The sequence below is a fragment of the Hirsutella rhossiliensis genome, assembly GCF_020360975.1.
Source record: "Hirsutella rhossiliensis strain HR02 chromosome Unknown scaffold00006, whole genome shotgun sequence".
Classification (NCBI taxonomy): Eukaryota; Fungi; Ascomycota; class Sordariomycetes; order Hypocreales; family Ophiocordycipitaceae; genus Hirsutella; species Hirsutella rhossiliensis.
In genome coordinates this window covers 2,537,029-2,552,352 of record NW_025408672.1, presented here as the reverse complement: position 1 = coordinate 2,552,352, position 15,324 = coordinate 2,537,029, and the positions used below count along the sequence as shown (strand labels likewise).

The 15,324-nt window shown below is 50.3% G+C and overlaps 2 protein-coding genes across 2 annotated transcripts; both read right to left on the bottom strand.

Annotated features, from left to right (window-relative positions):
* Window positions 1–7,415: 7,415 nt before the first annotated feature.
* On the bottom strand, window positions 7,416–8,723 carry HRG_06468 (UDP-glucose/GDP-mannose dehydrogenase family, NAD binding domain-containing protein; the record flags this gene model as incomplete). Its single annotated transcript, XM_044864939.1, has 2 exons — window positions 7,416–8,126; window positions 8,193–8,723. The coding sequence occupies 2 exons, from the start codon at window positions 8,721–8,723 to the stop codon at window positions 7,416–7,418; spliced, it is 1,242 nt and encodes a 413-aa protein (XP_044719879.1).
* A 1,701-nt stretch (window positions 8,724–10,424) lies between these two features.
* Window positions 10,425–12,236, bottom strand: HRG_06467 (glycosyltransferase like family 2 domain-containing protein; the record flags this gene model as incomplete). Its single annotated transcript, XM_044864938.1, has 3 exons — window positions 10,425–10,507; window positions 11,223–11,899; window positions 12,205–12,236. 3 exons carry the CDS (start codon window positions 12,234–12,236, stop codon window positions 10,425–10,427), a joined length of 792 nt encoding a protein of 263 aa, XP_044719878.1.
* Window positions 12,237–15,324: the final 3,088 nt, after the last annotated feature.

Here is a 15,324-nt window from a genome sequence, read left to right as displayed (position 1 = left end):
TTGTAGGGAATTGAAGTATCTATTCGGATTCGGGTTCTCTTGGTGCGCGGATCGATCGAGTGCGCTGAAGAGGCTCAGGCCCCTTCACTTCAACCACTAAAGCTGTCTTCGTTTCTGGCCCCGCCTCCTTCTCGGCGGGTTAAAACCCACCACAATGGGGTTCTTTAGACGCCTGCTTCCTAGAATCGCTTCACGGGCCGCTGGAGCTTCAGTCGGACTCATAAAGCGTCTATGATGCATGAACAAACATATGGGCCACCAATTCGAACCAGAAGTAAGAAAACTCATCGGAATTCGGCTGGACAAACGCGACTAAACGTGGAACGGTTCAAACGATCCTAAGAGATCAGGCGACCGGCCACGTTTTGCCGCTAATTAGGCCTTGCAATATAAGTTCAAAATGCATAGATATCCCTGGAAGTTCAAGGCGCGAATTTGCGTTCGAGGTGTCCTCTAATAAAAGAAGACGCAACAATAGGGTCTGATTATTTCAAAGGCGGCAGGCATTAGGTTTTGAACTCGAATCGTCTATCACTAGCCTTGGCCGCACGTCAAAGCCCGTCACTATTAACGTCAAGCTTAGCTTCCGACAGGCCAAGCTCAGAATCAGACACCCCCGGCTCAGTCCTCGATTTATCATATCTAGAAGATCCGTCGGCATTTCATATTACCCCTTCTACATTTCTCCCATGGCCCGGCATATAGCATAATTCGGAGGTCGGTCGCACGAATAGAGTGTTGGATAAGGCCTCAACACAATCTGTATATCTCGGCAGCCTCGCTGTAATTAAGGGCACCTAACCATATTAATATAAGCAAAGGAAGAAAATAGAAGCATATACCTATAATCTAGGCAGGCCTAGCCTTTTTGCTACTATAAGTGTAGCGGGCTACTACTAGCAATCCCTATACTATTATGTGCCTCGATTCGACGAGTGACAAGTAGCTCCTAAGGCGGCGCGGATGGCTCTATCCTAGTAACTGCTGCGAGATAACGCCTATATCGCTGCTTACTACTTCTATAAGCGTTATATGCTGCTTAAGACTATTCTCCTAAAGCAGAAGTCTACCCTAACGGAATTTTATAGCCGTTACGAGTAGCAGAGCAAGGGTTCCGGTTACTACCATGCCCCACCCCCCTTTCGGTAACACCCACCTTTCGGTAGCGCATTAGAAAATATCCCCACCAAAAACCATCAATTTCACTTACACGGATTCCAGCCAGCTTTGAAGATATTCACAAGCCGTCACTTGGAGTAGATAGTGGATTGATTGAATTCTACTTTTCGATGGTTGAATGTTTGTACAGGGGTCTGCGGCCTGTGCGTACCTTGCACGCGAAATTACCATCCAACCCCCTAATCTCCTTCCGCCTCCTGACGATGATTCTTCTCGTTATTCCTCCACCACATGACCAAAATGACCTTAAAGCGGCCTCGGAGTATTTATACGGAGGATATTATGGCTAATGCGATAATTGATGTCACAAAAAACGGCTTGTCCAGGGTGGTTTTCCATATCTAAATATGGAAATACCCTTTCCATGAATGGCATGGAATAGGTATGGATATGGATCCATGTATTTCCATACTATTGGCTGAACCACGCCACTAACAAGGGTTCCTACAGGGGCTACCTACAGGGCTGTGGGCCTGGAACCCCGCTACAAATCCGCACATCCACAAAATCAGCCTCACCACCAACCCACAGCATACCATTATCACCTGGCGACAATGGATTCTGAGCCTGTGTTAGTTATGTTTCTTCGATTCTGAATCCATTGCTTCGGATTCATTCGCGTCTATATCTCCCAAGACAAGAAAAACCTGCTTTTGGATCATGAAAACATGCTCATCTGGCAGTAGTGTACCGGTAGTAAAAGGGTTAGGGGAAGCGGAGTTCAAAGGCAGGAACCGCCTCATATATTATCTTTATTGTCCCCAGAATGATCCCTACAGTACTTCTGTCACAGCCAGCTTTCGAAAACACCCTGAGGGCAAGAAAGTATGTCATCAACGTCGCAGAGAATTTATCTCCTCTTCAACCGTCCATCATCGAAGGATTTGATCAACTCTACGGGCAAGCGTGGGATCTGGGCCGTGTCTTCAAAGGCTACCTTGACCAAGAAATTATCAATAAAGAGAATTCGCCCTATTACGCCGCTTCTTTGGTCCTTCATCCAAGCTATCGCACGACGTACATCCACTCAAATTAGAAGAAGTGGCATAAAACTGCTTTCAAACGGGTCAAAGACCTTTGCTACTCTTACCGAAATACAAACGACGGTACAATTTCGTATCATGTACTGGACGAAGAAGAAGACAATGGCCTTGATGCATTTGATCGTATTTCAAGAAATCTGCAGAATTGTGCTCGACCTACAAGTCAAGACGAGTATGAAGATTACATCTCAGGTGATCCATATGAGATTGCGCCAACAACTGCTTTATCATGGTGGCTTCAAGAGCGACATAGGAACCGACGGCCGAAGTTATCACGAATGGCAATAGACATCCTATCAATGCCAGCGATGAGCGACGAGCCGGAACAGGTGTTTTCAGGGCTCGTCGTACGATCTCCTGGGAAAGGGCACAATTGGATGCGGACCAAATTGAAAAGGAGAATTGGTTGAAGCATTGGGTGAAGAACAATGTCTTGAAGAGGGAAGGGGCGGTGGCGTGACCGTGGCGTGAGAATTCGTGCAAATTCCCGTCTGATTTCCCTCCTCGTCTTGGAACAAAACACGTAAGATTTGCCTACCCTCTCTTTTTGGACATTATCATTGAGCTCAATCAATTACTTCGTATTTTTAATTCACCATATGGTGTGAATTTGTCCATCTTGTCGAAGGTGTCTTCAGTGACATTTTGTCGTCGTGCACGGACCAAGTATGGAAAGGTGTATTGCAATACTTGCAATAAATGTGGGGCCGATACCGATTATCGATTGCAGGCCTTTCCATGTATGGAAAACCACCCTGGGCTTGTCGCAGTACCGCGCCGCCCAAAAGTATGACATACCTCAGCAGTCTATTTCCGACAGACTCAAAGGCCAGGTAGCCCTGGCTGATCAGATCCAGCCTCGTCAACTCTTGAGTAAGTCTCAGGAAGCTCGCTTGGTTTCTTGGATCCTCCGCCAAGAGTCTCTCGGCTATGCTCCCTCCACAGTCAGATCCGCATGTGTGGAGGCTCTTATAAAGCAACTGAACAACGAGCGGACAGTGGGGCGCAACTGGGTCTCTAAATTCATCAATCGCCATCCGGACATCAAGAACAAGCGTGGGAGACGTCAGGAAGCTAACCGATTTAATGCTTTTACGCCTCGGGCGGTTCACTGGTTCTTCGATATCAGGGAAAAGGAGTATGGATGGATTAAACCAGAAAATACCGTGAATGTTGACGAAGGCGGTATTATGTCTGGCTTTGGTGAGTATTTGGCTTGTCTTTCATTACTTTTACTAACCAGACTCTTTTTGCCAGGTTTGGATAGTCTTGTGGTTGGGAGTGCAGACCCAAAACGGAAGGCCCTTCTGAAAGGGCCACAGTCCCGCAACTGGACCTCATTTATTGAAGCTATCACCGCGGACGGCCGTGTCCTTACCCTGGCATTATCTTTAAGGGCAAAGAGCTTCAGAAACAGTGGTTCTTGACGGAATTCGGCAAAATAGCCGACTGGCATTACATAACGTCGCCCAACGGATGGACGGACAACCATATCGCTATTGAGTGGCTTGAGAGGGTCTATTTGCCCCAGACGCGACCAGCCGATGCCTCAGATGCTAGACTGATCATATTAGATGGACATGGAAGTCATGCAACGGTGCGTTTCTTTATCCACCTCTGTAGGAATTACTGTTAACCGAGACCAGGATGCATGGATGGCCACATGCTTTTTGAACAACGTTTATTGCTGTTACCTTCCTGCCCACTGCTCTCATGGCCTCCAGCCGTTAGATAACGGTGTATTCAATGCCTCCAAGGCAGCTTACCGGAAAGAACTTCAGAAATTGACCTGTTTGACCGATTCTGCGCCTGTTCATAAGGTCAATTTTATACGGGCATATGCTAAAGCGCGCGAGGTTGGAATGACGGCAAAGAATATATTGTCCGGCTGGAGGGTCACTGGGAATTGGCCGATCTCACGATCCAAGGCATTGCGGCATCCAGAAATTCACGCGGACATTGTAGAGACGTCTCCAAAGTCCGCGCCATTTTGGGTTCTGATGATACGCCAAGAAACAGCCGCCAGATTCGCGATTTCGGAAAGAACAAGACTCCTGGCACCCGGAGACGATACGCCGTGATAGCTAGAGGCTTTGAAGCCCAAGAACAGACGCTTGCCGAGCACAGCAACAGAATCGCGAAGCTAGAGGAAGAAGTGGCCCGGCTGCAGAGAGGCAAGAAGAGGAGAGCAATTCCGAACCCGAACAGACGGTTCATGACTCTCAGTGAAGCTTTGGTGGCTGAGGAAGCCATTCCCAAATTAAAAGCCAGAGATAGCCGTTGTGCTGAATTCTGACACAGAGGAGGAGGCGGTCTCAGAGGTGGAGACAGCTTCAGTGATTGAAGTCAAGGTGGCACGAAGCCCTTCCAGTCACCACCAGATCCGGGCGAATGGTAAAAAGCGCCGGTACATATAAGAGCGTCCATTTCTCTACGGAATGATATATTTTTTGTGTTTATAATGTTAAGTTCTGATCATATTTCATGTAGTTCAAATGGTAGACTTTTGGTGGAGAATTTTTCAATTGCGCTACCGAAAGGTGGGTGTTACCGAAAGGGGGGTGGGGCATGGTACTATGGCCTATATCAGTAAGTGACCACCTAGACTTGGATTATAATAATAATAAGGCCAAGGAGTGACTCGCCTAAATCTAGGGATATTATATATCTGCTATCAACCTAGAGTCTTAGCGAATATAGATAGGTACCCAGGGAAGAGGATCCCTTAGTTGGTAATATACTAGAGCAGCCCCTCACCGTTTAGTTCCTATCGATGGTAGTCAACCGTATGTAACGCTACCGCTGTGATAACTACCATATGCAGCTTAATAAGCATACCAAGCAGGGTAAAGTGCCCTTTAGACTTCTTTACGGCCAGCGCCTGCTAGTCTCCCTTGACAAGGTTCTTTACTCTAAGCGCTGGAGATTTAGGGGCGAGCAGAACGATGGCCAGCTAGATTAACCACTACAAGCGCTTGCTTACCGTTGCGTGGCTAGCCAATGTACATGTTACGCCCTACACGAGTCTACAGCAGGTAATCGATTACGCGGCCAAATACTGCTCCAAGTCTGAGGATGCAAACCACTCAACGGCCGCAGAGCACGCCGACGCCTGCCTGGCAGAAAGCAGACTGAATCATCAGTCTGGTCCGACGGACGTAGACCGGACCGCCAGTCCAGTGCGAGAGACATGTACAGGACCATTAGTCCATGGACTACCGGTCTGGACTGCAGTTTGGACTATTAGTCCTCTTAATGGTCTGGACTATTATGAGCTCTGGCAATAGGCGGCATTTTTTAATCTAACGGAATAATTGCATACAAAGATCGAAGGCTCGGACATAGTAACCCGCCGTAATAGTTCTCCACCCATAACTATGCTTCCTTTCCGAGGCAATCCGCAGGATCGTCAAATCGGAGACCCTTATTGACTCACGGGGCCGTTGTCAGGAAGAACTTTCTTGGCACGAAAATAATGAAAGGCCTGGTGTATTCGCATGATCTGGCCAGTCGTAATCTCATTCCTGCAAGCGCTTTAAGCAATGCCAGTCAAATGCCGATGTGTAACGGGTTCTACCGATGACCACTTACTCGAAATTATAAGTCGTAATATTGTTCACAGGATCAGGGCCATGAACGTCAATGCAGGTATTAGCTTGAAAACCTTCCCCCGACACGAGTTCTGGGACGCAACCCGTGGCAGAACACCTCAATTTCGCGGCTTCACATCCATAGGTAACGGCAGCTTGAGGAGGTGTGTCGGGGAGCAAGTCGACATTTGAATCGCAGGGGTGCCGACCGGGAGACGCGTCATAAAAGGGGTGAAGAAGGCTCAGCCAGTGGCCCGCCTCGTGGACAGCAGTCATTCCCAAATCGGTAAAAATCCCAGGGCTACCAGGAGCAGTGGATGCTAGTACGCAGGCACCATCCAGTATGACTTCGGTTTCATTTGGAAGACGGGGAGAACCATCGGTGCTAAAATACCAGGGGAAGGAAGCTCGGCCTTGAATTTCGGCGCCTCCCTGTGAAGGTAACTAACGAAATATAGGTTAAAGCTGGAGAAGTCGCCTCTTCGTAGCTCCTTCTTCATTCCAATCTCGTCCTCACCTACGGTCCATTTAGGATTGGCTGTTCGACTGATGTTACTGAGGGTAAAATGGACGTTGGCAGGACGATATATTCGGTTGAGAACCTCCATCTGTTTGTTGATGGTGTCATTCTGCCAAAAGAGTCAGTAAGTATACCCTCAATCACAATAGAAAGGGCTTGCTTACACTGACGAAGCTTTCGTCAGGCCAGGTTCGGAATGGAAATATAGATAAAGATGGGCTAGGTAAAGCATGAGTACAGTAGAGTCATTAGATGAATCGGGTCCCACCCGAGTGGGAGTCGCGTCGTATGGGTGTGGCCAAATAGAGATTTGGTCTTGGGCAAGTAGTAGGGCTGACGCAGAGAGTATACAATTGTATTTGACTGGGAAGAAGGGGTTTACCCTCGCGAACGTGGTTATTCGCCGACCTTATCCTTTGGGCGCCTGTGCCTTTCTTCACTTTTAGTAGGTAGGCTCGATAATAAGCAGCAGCTTCGTGGATGTGTCCCGGCTTTCCAAAGGAGACTCGAATCCCACCGGGCACAGGCCGAAACCATGCATCCTTTCTCTTTGAAGCCTTTGAAACTCTCGGCGTCGGCGTTCCCGGCCATCAAATGCGCGTTGGGGGGGGGCCAAGGACTCAGCCATAGGGCAACATGGTTAGGCCAAGCCCCCCGACAGTGGAGTGCTCTCCCCCCGAAGCAGATGGTGGAGTGCAAGGCCCACTGTTGCCTGCTGGTAACCAGTGGTGGGACGCATCGGGCATGCCAGCAGCTCAAGTCGGCGCCAGCATGCCCCTTGTCACGGACCTGAGCGCCAAGGATGTCACGCGCGCCATCACGTGACATGGCTACTTTTGTCCTTCGCGCGATGAAGCCACATGGTGTCTTTCTCTTGCTTCCTTGCGCTACGTCTGGTATCTAGAACCGACGTATGCTGCTTCTTCAACCAACCCTTGCCTTGGAGAACATTGCTCAGCTTGATCTCGATACGAAACCCTCACACCACTGGTGTGGGTTTCCAGTAACTGAACCGGTGGCGCTTACAAGCTGCTGGTTATTAGCCGTCTCACCATCTTGGTTCGACCGCATTTCATCATGTTTTTATTTACACCACCATTCAATAGCGACATCTTTGATCTTGTCCAAAAGGCTCTCCCGGTTCCAGGCGCTGTCCTCGAGGCGCTGTACCTGATGTACTCTGTGCTGTGACACCAGCGGGTCCGCGAAGACAACTCGGGTACCCGTTGAGAGATGGCGGATGAGGTCCAGGCCCGGCGAGTTGGTAATGGTTGGTTGTCCAGCCTTATACGCCACCCCGACCACGAGCACCCGAGGCTTGGTCTTGTTGAATCGCCCGACCATGAGTTGCCGAATCGCCCGCTTGGCCATGTTGGCAGGCCGGCGTGACATGGTCTCGCTGGCGGCACGCAAAAGGGGGAATGGACAGGTCGAGAGGAGATAGTAGGGGTTGACTGGAAGGCAAGGGCCGCCGACGCCGACTCCCGGGGTAAAGGGCAAATATCCGAATGGCTTCGTCGACGCAGCAGCGCATACCTCAAATGGGTTGATGTTGTACGGCATGCAGGCGTCGGCCATCTCATTGGCATAGGCGAGGCATATCATGCGCTGGCAATTTTCGTACAGTTTGGTCATTTCTGCCACTTCCGGGGTCGATACGGGAACAAGACGTCGGAAGACTCTGCCGTATAGCTGCGTAATCTTATCTAGAGAACCAGGAACCACGTCATCCAAGCCCGATACCACCTTTGGTATGGCATGCGCAGGTGGCTCCGCGCGGCCCGGGTCAATGCGCTGTCATGCTTGTAGGCACGGTTAGCAAACAGAGTCTGGTTAGCCCAGGCCCATGGCCAGACGTGCCTCAGGAGACATTCCCGCGTAATGACGACCGTGCTTCGCCAACGGGCCGAGCAGCCTCCTGGTCGTGCCGAGGGCAACAGAGCTTTCTATCACAATGGTGGACCCCCGGCGGGCGTGAGCAGCCACCGTCTGGACCGCATCGCGCAAGCACGACAAGTCGATGCTCTTGTCGGGGAGAAGGGGCGTGGGCACCGAAATCAGGTAGTGCGTGGCTTTCTCTAGATGCTGCGGGTTGGCTGTCAAGACTACTCGTGAGTTGGGGGAAAAGGCGTGCTTCAGGTTGTTAATGCGGGTTTCAGACAGGTCGTAACCCAGCGTGTCGTATTCCCGTGAGAAGACTTCAACCAGGCATGCTCCAACGTACCCCACCCCAACGACTGCAACGAGTGGTGTTGCAGGCGGCTCTAGGAGCATGTTGAGATGCCGATCCTCGTGCTCGACTTCATATTGTGGCTGACGACGGCTGGCTGCATGTGGGTACATGTAGCAGACGGTGTCGAGCGCCTCGGGCGTAAAGCCCACCGGGGCCATGTCTGGGGCGTTGGGCCACGGATAGGTGGTTCTGTGGGGGGCGGAGGAAGAAGCGGCAGTCATGATCTTGCCGTCGAGTGTGTTGAATGTCAAGTGTACGGGAACGTCCAGCGCGGGAAGTGTCGGCTTTAAAACCCCCGTATCAATATTAGCCCCTAATTACATGTATGTGTCCAATGTGAATTGACGTGTCAAGTTGGACATTCCCAGCTGAATACATGTATACAAGATGATGAATCGAAATCCTCAAGAACCGGGGGTGTCTGCCAAGGTGAAAACTACCTAGGTAGGTTAGTTGGTGACAGAAACTCGGGTTTCTGTTACCTTCCGACGCAGCAGAGAGGCAGTCATAGGAGTTCCTGAATGGGCAATTGATAGAGAGACTCGATTGATTGATTGATTATCAGAACGGATCATAAAGATTGATGATGATTGAGGGGAGGGATCACCCCGCTGCGGCTGAGAGCTATGCCCCTCCCTGACCTTACGGCCTTGCAGCCCAACAGTCCCTTGACTATATAAGGTAAGTACGAGTAGCCAACTTCGGCCTTGACCTCAGCGTTACAGAGAAGGAAGTGGGCTATCCGTGGCTTTGCAGGCGCCCCGACGACATACGGCGAGAGATTGGGGTCCTGGAGCTTTGTGTCATCATCACAGATAACGAGGGAGGCCTAGACAATGCTTCCCCCCAAGCATAGCAGCAGCAGTGCCTTCATATGGGACGGCACTAATGACGTCAACAACGCCAGGTAAGGGGGGGGGAGAGGGTGCGGCGGAGAGGCGGCGGCAAGGGGGCCAAGGGGCCGCTCAAACGACACCAACAGCGCCCTGGAACAACAGCCCGACAATCCTGCCGCCGTGGCAACCACAGCAGAAGAAGTAGATGAAGGAGTCCCGAGGGCGGGAAACGATCAGCTTCATGTTGACTCCAGCCGGGACGGCATGTTACATGTACGAAGTATATACGCCAAAGCCGAGCCTGACATCAAGCAGGCGTGGCAGCTACTTGTCAAGGTCTTCGGGCCGCGACAGGGGTACATTGTGACCTATATCGTCAAGGAACATTGAAGTCATGCCTTGGGGCGAGAGAGCAGTGGGCATAATGCTTCATCTATCATCATCACAACTTCGGGCAGAGATTGAGTCAATCCCTACGCATACGGCACATGCAGGAGACGCACGACTCGGCACTCACAGGGCACCCTGGCCGGGACACGCCAAAGACTTTGTTGAGTCCAAGGTTCTATTGGCTGGGTCTGGATGCGGACGTACGACAGTTCGTGAAGAACTTTGATGTATGGGGCCGAAGCATCATTTGGAGACGCCATTCGAGCTGTTACGAATCAGGCAGAGACTATCGACAGCGTGGCATCCCGAGACAGATTGTGCGACGGAGAGAGCCAATCAAGAGGTCGGGCGGTTCATTCGCATATTCGCGACGTATGCGCAGAATACATGTAACTAGGACGAGCTATTGCCTGCGGCCACGATTGCCATCTGGCATCAACAGTCGCAACTGTACCTCCACAGGTCTCAGCCCGTTCTCCCTCACGCACGGATATCATGTTGAACCCGTAGGAGTCTCGGCACCGCTCTTGACGAGACCCATACGAGCTCTAGGGCCTTCGAGTTTTTATCTCCTTTCTTTTCTCTCCAGCTTTAGGATACTCGTTGCAGGCGCTCAATTACTTGTCAATACACTCAGTTGAGACCGTTACAATACCAGCTGGACGAGACCAAGGGTTCCTCTCCCAGAACTGCTTCCAGGTTGGGCGCGACGCAGCCTGAATCGGCAGGCCGTCATATAACACGGACTCGGGACCCATATCTCGAGTCAACCAGCCTGTCTACACGCATCATATTAGGCCAGCTTATACATAGAGTAGGGGACAGCAGATTATCCGTACATGGTTAATAGTAAAGAGGCAGTAAGGTGATTGTAAGGTATAAAATCGCTGGAACAGTGGAAAGCAAATAATATTCGTAAGGGTAAGTGCCTGAGGGTGCTTGACTAGAAAGGTAATATCGTGACAGAGTTCGACAGCAATATTAGCCCAGGTTAGGGGATATCTCGATCTATATAGACCATATTAGTTTTTATTAATCACGCCTCTTGGCAAATCAGGCTTCCTACCCGCTTAATGCATCGGATTCCATGCCAATTAGAAAGATGAATATCCCCCACAAGCGTATAATTCCAGTCAGCGGGCGTATAAGGTTGTTAATAATCTGCGTTGCCATGCGCGGATTGCTATTAGAAATTTATTAGTGATCCAATACATAACCAGGAAGAAAGACGGGCACCCGACTTCATAAACCGCGGGATATAGAAAACAGTTCGCCAGGTCACTCTTATCGAGTTGCGATGCCAGCGCGTACACTGCCTAAGAAAGGCGCAAGAGTCTTTAGCAGTACTAAGGACTTCTGCCTCGGGATTGGACTGGACCCTAATAGACCAGCCGTGCGATTGGACCCATCGTGTAATATACACATCATCACCGGAGTCGAGGAGGTACTTGCCGAGCCAGTAGTCGTGGGTAAAGGCGTAGAGGAAAGCGTCCTGGCGTAAGATTTCGGCGCGATATAGGGCGGTGCGGCCCGAGAGGACAAAGCAGCCACCGCCAAGAGCATTATTAGCGGCCTCGTTGATTCCGAACCTCCAGTTGCGCAATGCGGCGGCGGCCTCCCAGCAGTTCCACTTATGGCGCCCGGGCGGCGGCGCGGCCGCCCGGCCCCGGCCGCCGACGCCGCCCACCGAGGGGTCCTCGAAGGGAGCGAGCAGGTGTGCCAGCACCGAGGGTTTCCAGTACGTATCGTCGTCGGCGACGGCGATGATGGCGCCGGTGCTATGGCGGATGCCGCAGCTTAGCTGGCCGCGCTTGGTGGCGCGCGGGTGCGTGAGCACCGTCACCGGCACCCCGGCCGGCACCAGCGCCGCCGCCACCAGGGCTCTGACCCGGGCCGCGTCGTGCGGGACCGTCACGACAATGATCTCCTTGGGGCCGGCGCTGGCCCACGTGCGCAGCGACGCCGCAAATTCGTTGGGCGTGTCGACGGTGGGCACCACGAGGCTGACATGTCTCCCGGCCTCGTAGCTGGGCTTCCTCGGCACCGGCACTGGCTTATGCTGTGCGCTGAGATACCAGGTCGAGGCCGCCTCCAGGAGGCGCAGAAATCTAGAGCGTCCGTTCCATATTAGCGATAGGACATTGTCGGCTAGTATAGGCACCGCTGTTAGTAGGTCACCTGAAGGATCAAGGGAGGGCCACCTGAAGGATCATTATGAGGCCATGTATCGGGGACCCATAAAGACCTCACGTATGGGGCCAGTTTGGTGCCTATGTAAGTCACCTGAGGGTCCCTCTGACTACGGCATAAATAGGGCCCTGTGGCCGCTTCTTTCTAGCTAGATCATGCATCTTTATCCTTTCTTGTGCTGCCCCTACCTCATGAGTACCAGATTAACAGTCCATCGACAGACATGTATGTTCTGCTCAGCCTTGGCAGGAGCATCATGGGATGTTATGCTTACGTCGCTATAAAGGTTATAAGGCGGCACGGGTAGAATTGAATGACGAGGAACCACAATGCCTGTGGCAGTTGCAACCATTGAACGGCATAAAGGACATGGGGCAACATGATTGCAACAGCACTTTTGTCAGAAACTCGGGTTTCTTGCACCACCCGACGCAGCAGAGAGGCAGCTATACGAAGTAGGATTGCCCAAAAAAGCAATTGATAGACTCAATTGATTGATTGATGGTCAAAACGGATCATGAAGATGATGGAGGAGGATGATGTTAACCCGGGTCCGTAAGGCGGCGTCCGTAAGCAAAGTGGTTCGGCGCGCATAGTCATTGCCTAAATATATTCACGGCGTGTGTCACACGCTTAGAGACCCGAAGTGGGGATCACGAGGCGCGGCAGGACCTATATAAAGACAAGGGGGTAACCACAGCTCACTGGGGGAGCTCTTTAGAGATCAACAACTGCATCTTTTTTTTTATATCATTACTCGCATGCAGCCTCTAGGGCCATGGCGAGGCTAGTAGGGGCCTAGGCCCCTATTAGCAGTCCTAGCTAGCTATAGAGCCCGGGGGCTTACAACCAATTAGGGAAAGGGTAGCTATAAAGGCAATAATAAAGGAAAGGTCAGTCTGGTTCCTCCCGCGCGGTGATTTTCCCCCCTAAGGGCCCTAGGGCCCCTAGGTTACTCCTTTTCGAGCCACTTAGCTGTCCCTATCTCTGTTTTAGCTAAGAAGGTTAGAAGGGCTTCCCTTCCTTCCTTAGAGCTATAGAGAATAGGTAGGCTAAGGGCCCCCTTCCGTCTCTTAGAGGTCCGGTAAAGGACCTCTCTTTCCCTCCTATAGTTCAGGCACCTTAGGATAAGGTGCCTAGCCGTATGCCTTCCTTAGCCGTAGCGGCAGTCGTCTCGGTCTACCTTATTAGTCCTTTTTAGGAAGGAAAATAAGAAGCCGGCCCTAAAGAGGAGCTAGTAGAAGGCCGAGAGGGTCGGCCTAGGCCTCCCTATAAGGTCCTTTTTTAGGCTAAGGGCTAGGCGGGGGGTCTTTTAAATAGACGTATAGTGCTTACCTAGGCCCTTAGCCCTAGGGCCTTTAGCCGCCTCGGTAGCTTAGAGTCCCTTTTAATAGTCCTTAGTAGCTTGCCGGACCTTTCTTTATAAGTAGCTAATAGAGACTAAGGGGGTCCCTCGGGTAGGGGCCCCTAAGCCTCTTTTAGCTAGCTGGTCGGCTAGCTAGTTACTAAAGATCCCTAGGTAGCTAAGGCACTAGTATAGCTATACGTTATAAAAGGCTTCTAAGCTAGATAGGACCCTTTTAATATATATAGCTAGGTCTAAGAAACCTATAACCTTCTTTATAGCGGCTTAGCTATCTATAAAGATATAGGTATCTATAAGGGGGTTAAGAGGGCTAAGCTTTAAGGGCCGAGGCCTCTTAGCTAGGTCCTCTAGGACACTTAGTATCGCGAATAGCTCTATATTAGCTACTTCGATCGAGGGCCCTAGGTTCTCGTAGTACGTCTTAATAGGCCTATTTTCTAGGCCTATTTCGTAGAAGGAGTAAGCGTTAGTCTCTATAGGGGACCCCTTAGGGCACCCCTTAGAGCCGTCGGTATAAAAGGCTAGGGGCCGTAACCCGAAGTCTTTTAGGCTAGCTAGGCTAGCTAAGAGGCGTTAGTATTACTTCTTAGCTAAGAGCTTAAGGGCCTTTATTATTATAATAAAGGCCTTAGGCTCTAGGGCCTATAGGGGCTCCTAGCTAGCTTTCCTTCTTTCTAAGTTATAATTAGGTCCTATAAGGGCTACTAAGCCTTTAAGGAGGCGGAATAGCTACGTATATAGCCTAATATAGCTTAAGGCCCCTAGGTCGGAGCCCGAGTCGGCGAGGTTATCCCGTATAGCTAGGTCGTAAGCCTGCCTTATAGGGTGACTAGGTAAGAAGTATAGGGTCCGGAGGGCATAGGAGAGGCATGCCCTTTTAAATCGTACCTTAAGTAGCGGTAGGGCCGCTTTAGCTTCTAAAGCCCTAATAAGGGATCCTTTAAAGGCCCCTAAGACCTTTAAAAGAGCCTAGTTTTATAGCCTTTAGAAAGGCTTTATAAGGCTCTTAAGGGTCTTAGGCCCCTTATACTAAAGTTAGGCCCCGTAGTCTACTATAGAGGTTACGTAGGCCTAGTAGAGCTATCTAGAGGCTCTAAACAATAGGCCTTTTTGCGTAGAGGTTAGGCGGGATAGTCCTTCGAAGGCAGCTTATACGGATGCTACCTTCTTCTCGATATATTATTTAAATAGGAGCCTAGAATTAAAGAAGACCCCTAGCTACTATACTAAGGGCTTTGCCTCAAAAAATAAGCCTCCTACTATTATACCCTCTAAAATAGGCTGCCGTTGCCTACTAAAGTAAATAAGTTCTATCTTTAAGGGGTCGAAGTAGACCCCTTAGTCTTTAGCTTATTCGAATAGGTTAGCAGCTATTACTTCTAGCTGCCGAACGTTCTTCTTAGCCGAGGTTAACGTTATAGAGATACTAAAGTTATCTATATAAGATAGCTAGTATCCCTTAGCCGCTAGTATCCCCCTTACGTATAAGAGGAATAAAATAGGGCTAATAGGGGACCCTTAGGGCACCCCTATTACTAGGTCTATAAGGGGCTAGACTTACCCCTCGAAGGCTAGCTAGATCTTCCTTTCGGTAAGGAAGTAGTCTACCTAGCTTATAAGGGCCTTAGGGAGGTTTAATTCCCTTAGGACCCTTATAAGCTGTTCCTTCGATACGAAATCGAAGGCGCCCTTTATATTTAATAGGAGGGTACTAGTAATAGCCTTCTTATTAGACTCCCGCTTCTTTTAGATATAGTATAGAAGGAGGAAGGCCGTGTCTATAGCTAACCGCTATTTTCGTCCCCCTAGCTACGTAGGGTTTAAAAGCCCGGCCGTATTAGCTAAATAGCTTAGCCGGGTAGCGTATAGCTTTTCGAGGACCTTTCCTAAGTAGTTAAGTAGACTTATAACCTTATAGGCCTTAAGGATAGTATAGTCTAGCTTATTTTACTTAGGAAGTATAATTCTTATAGCTTC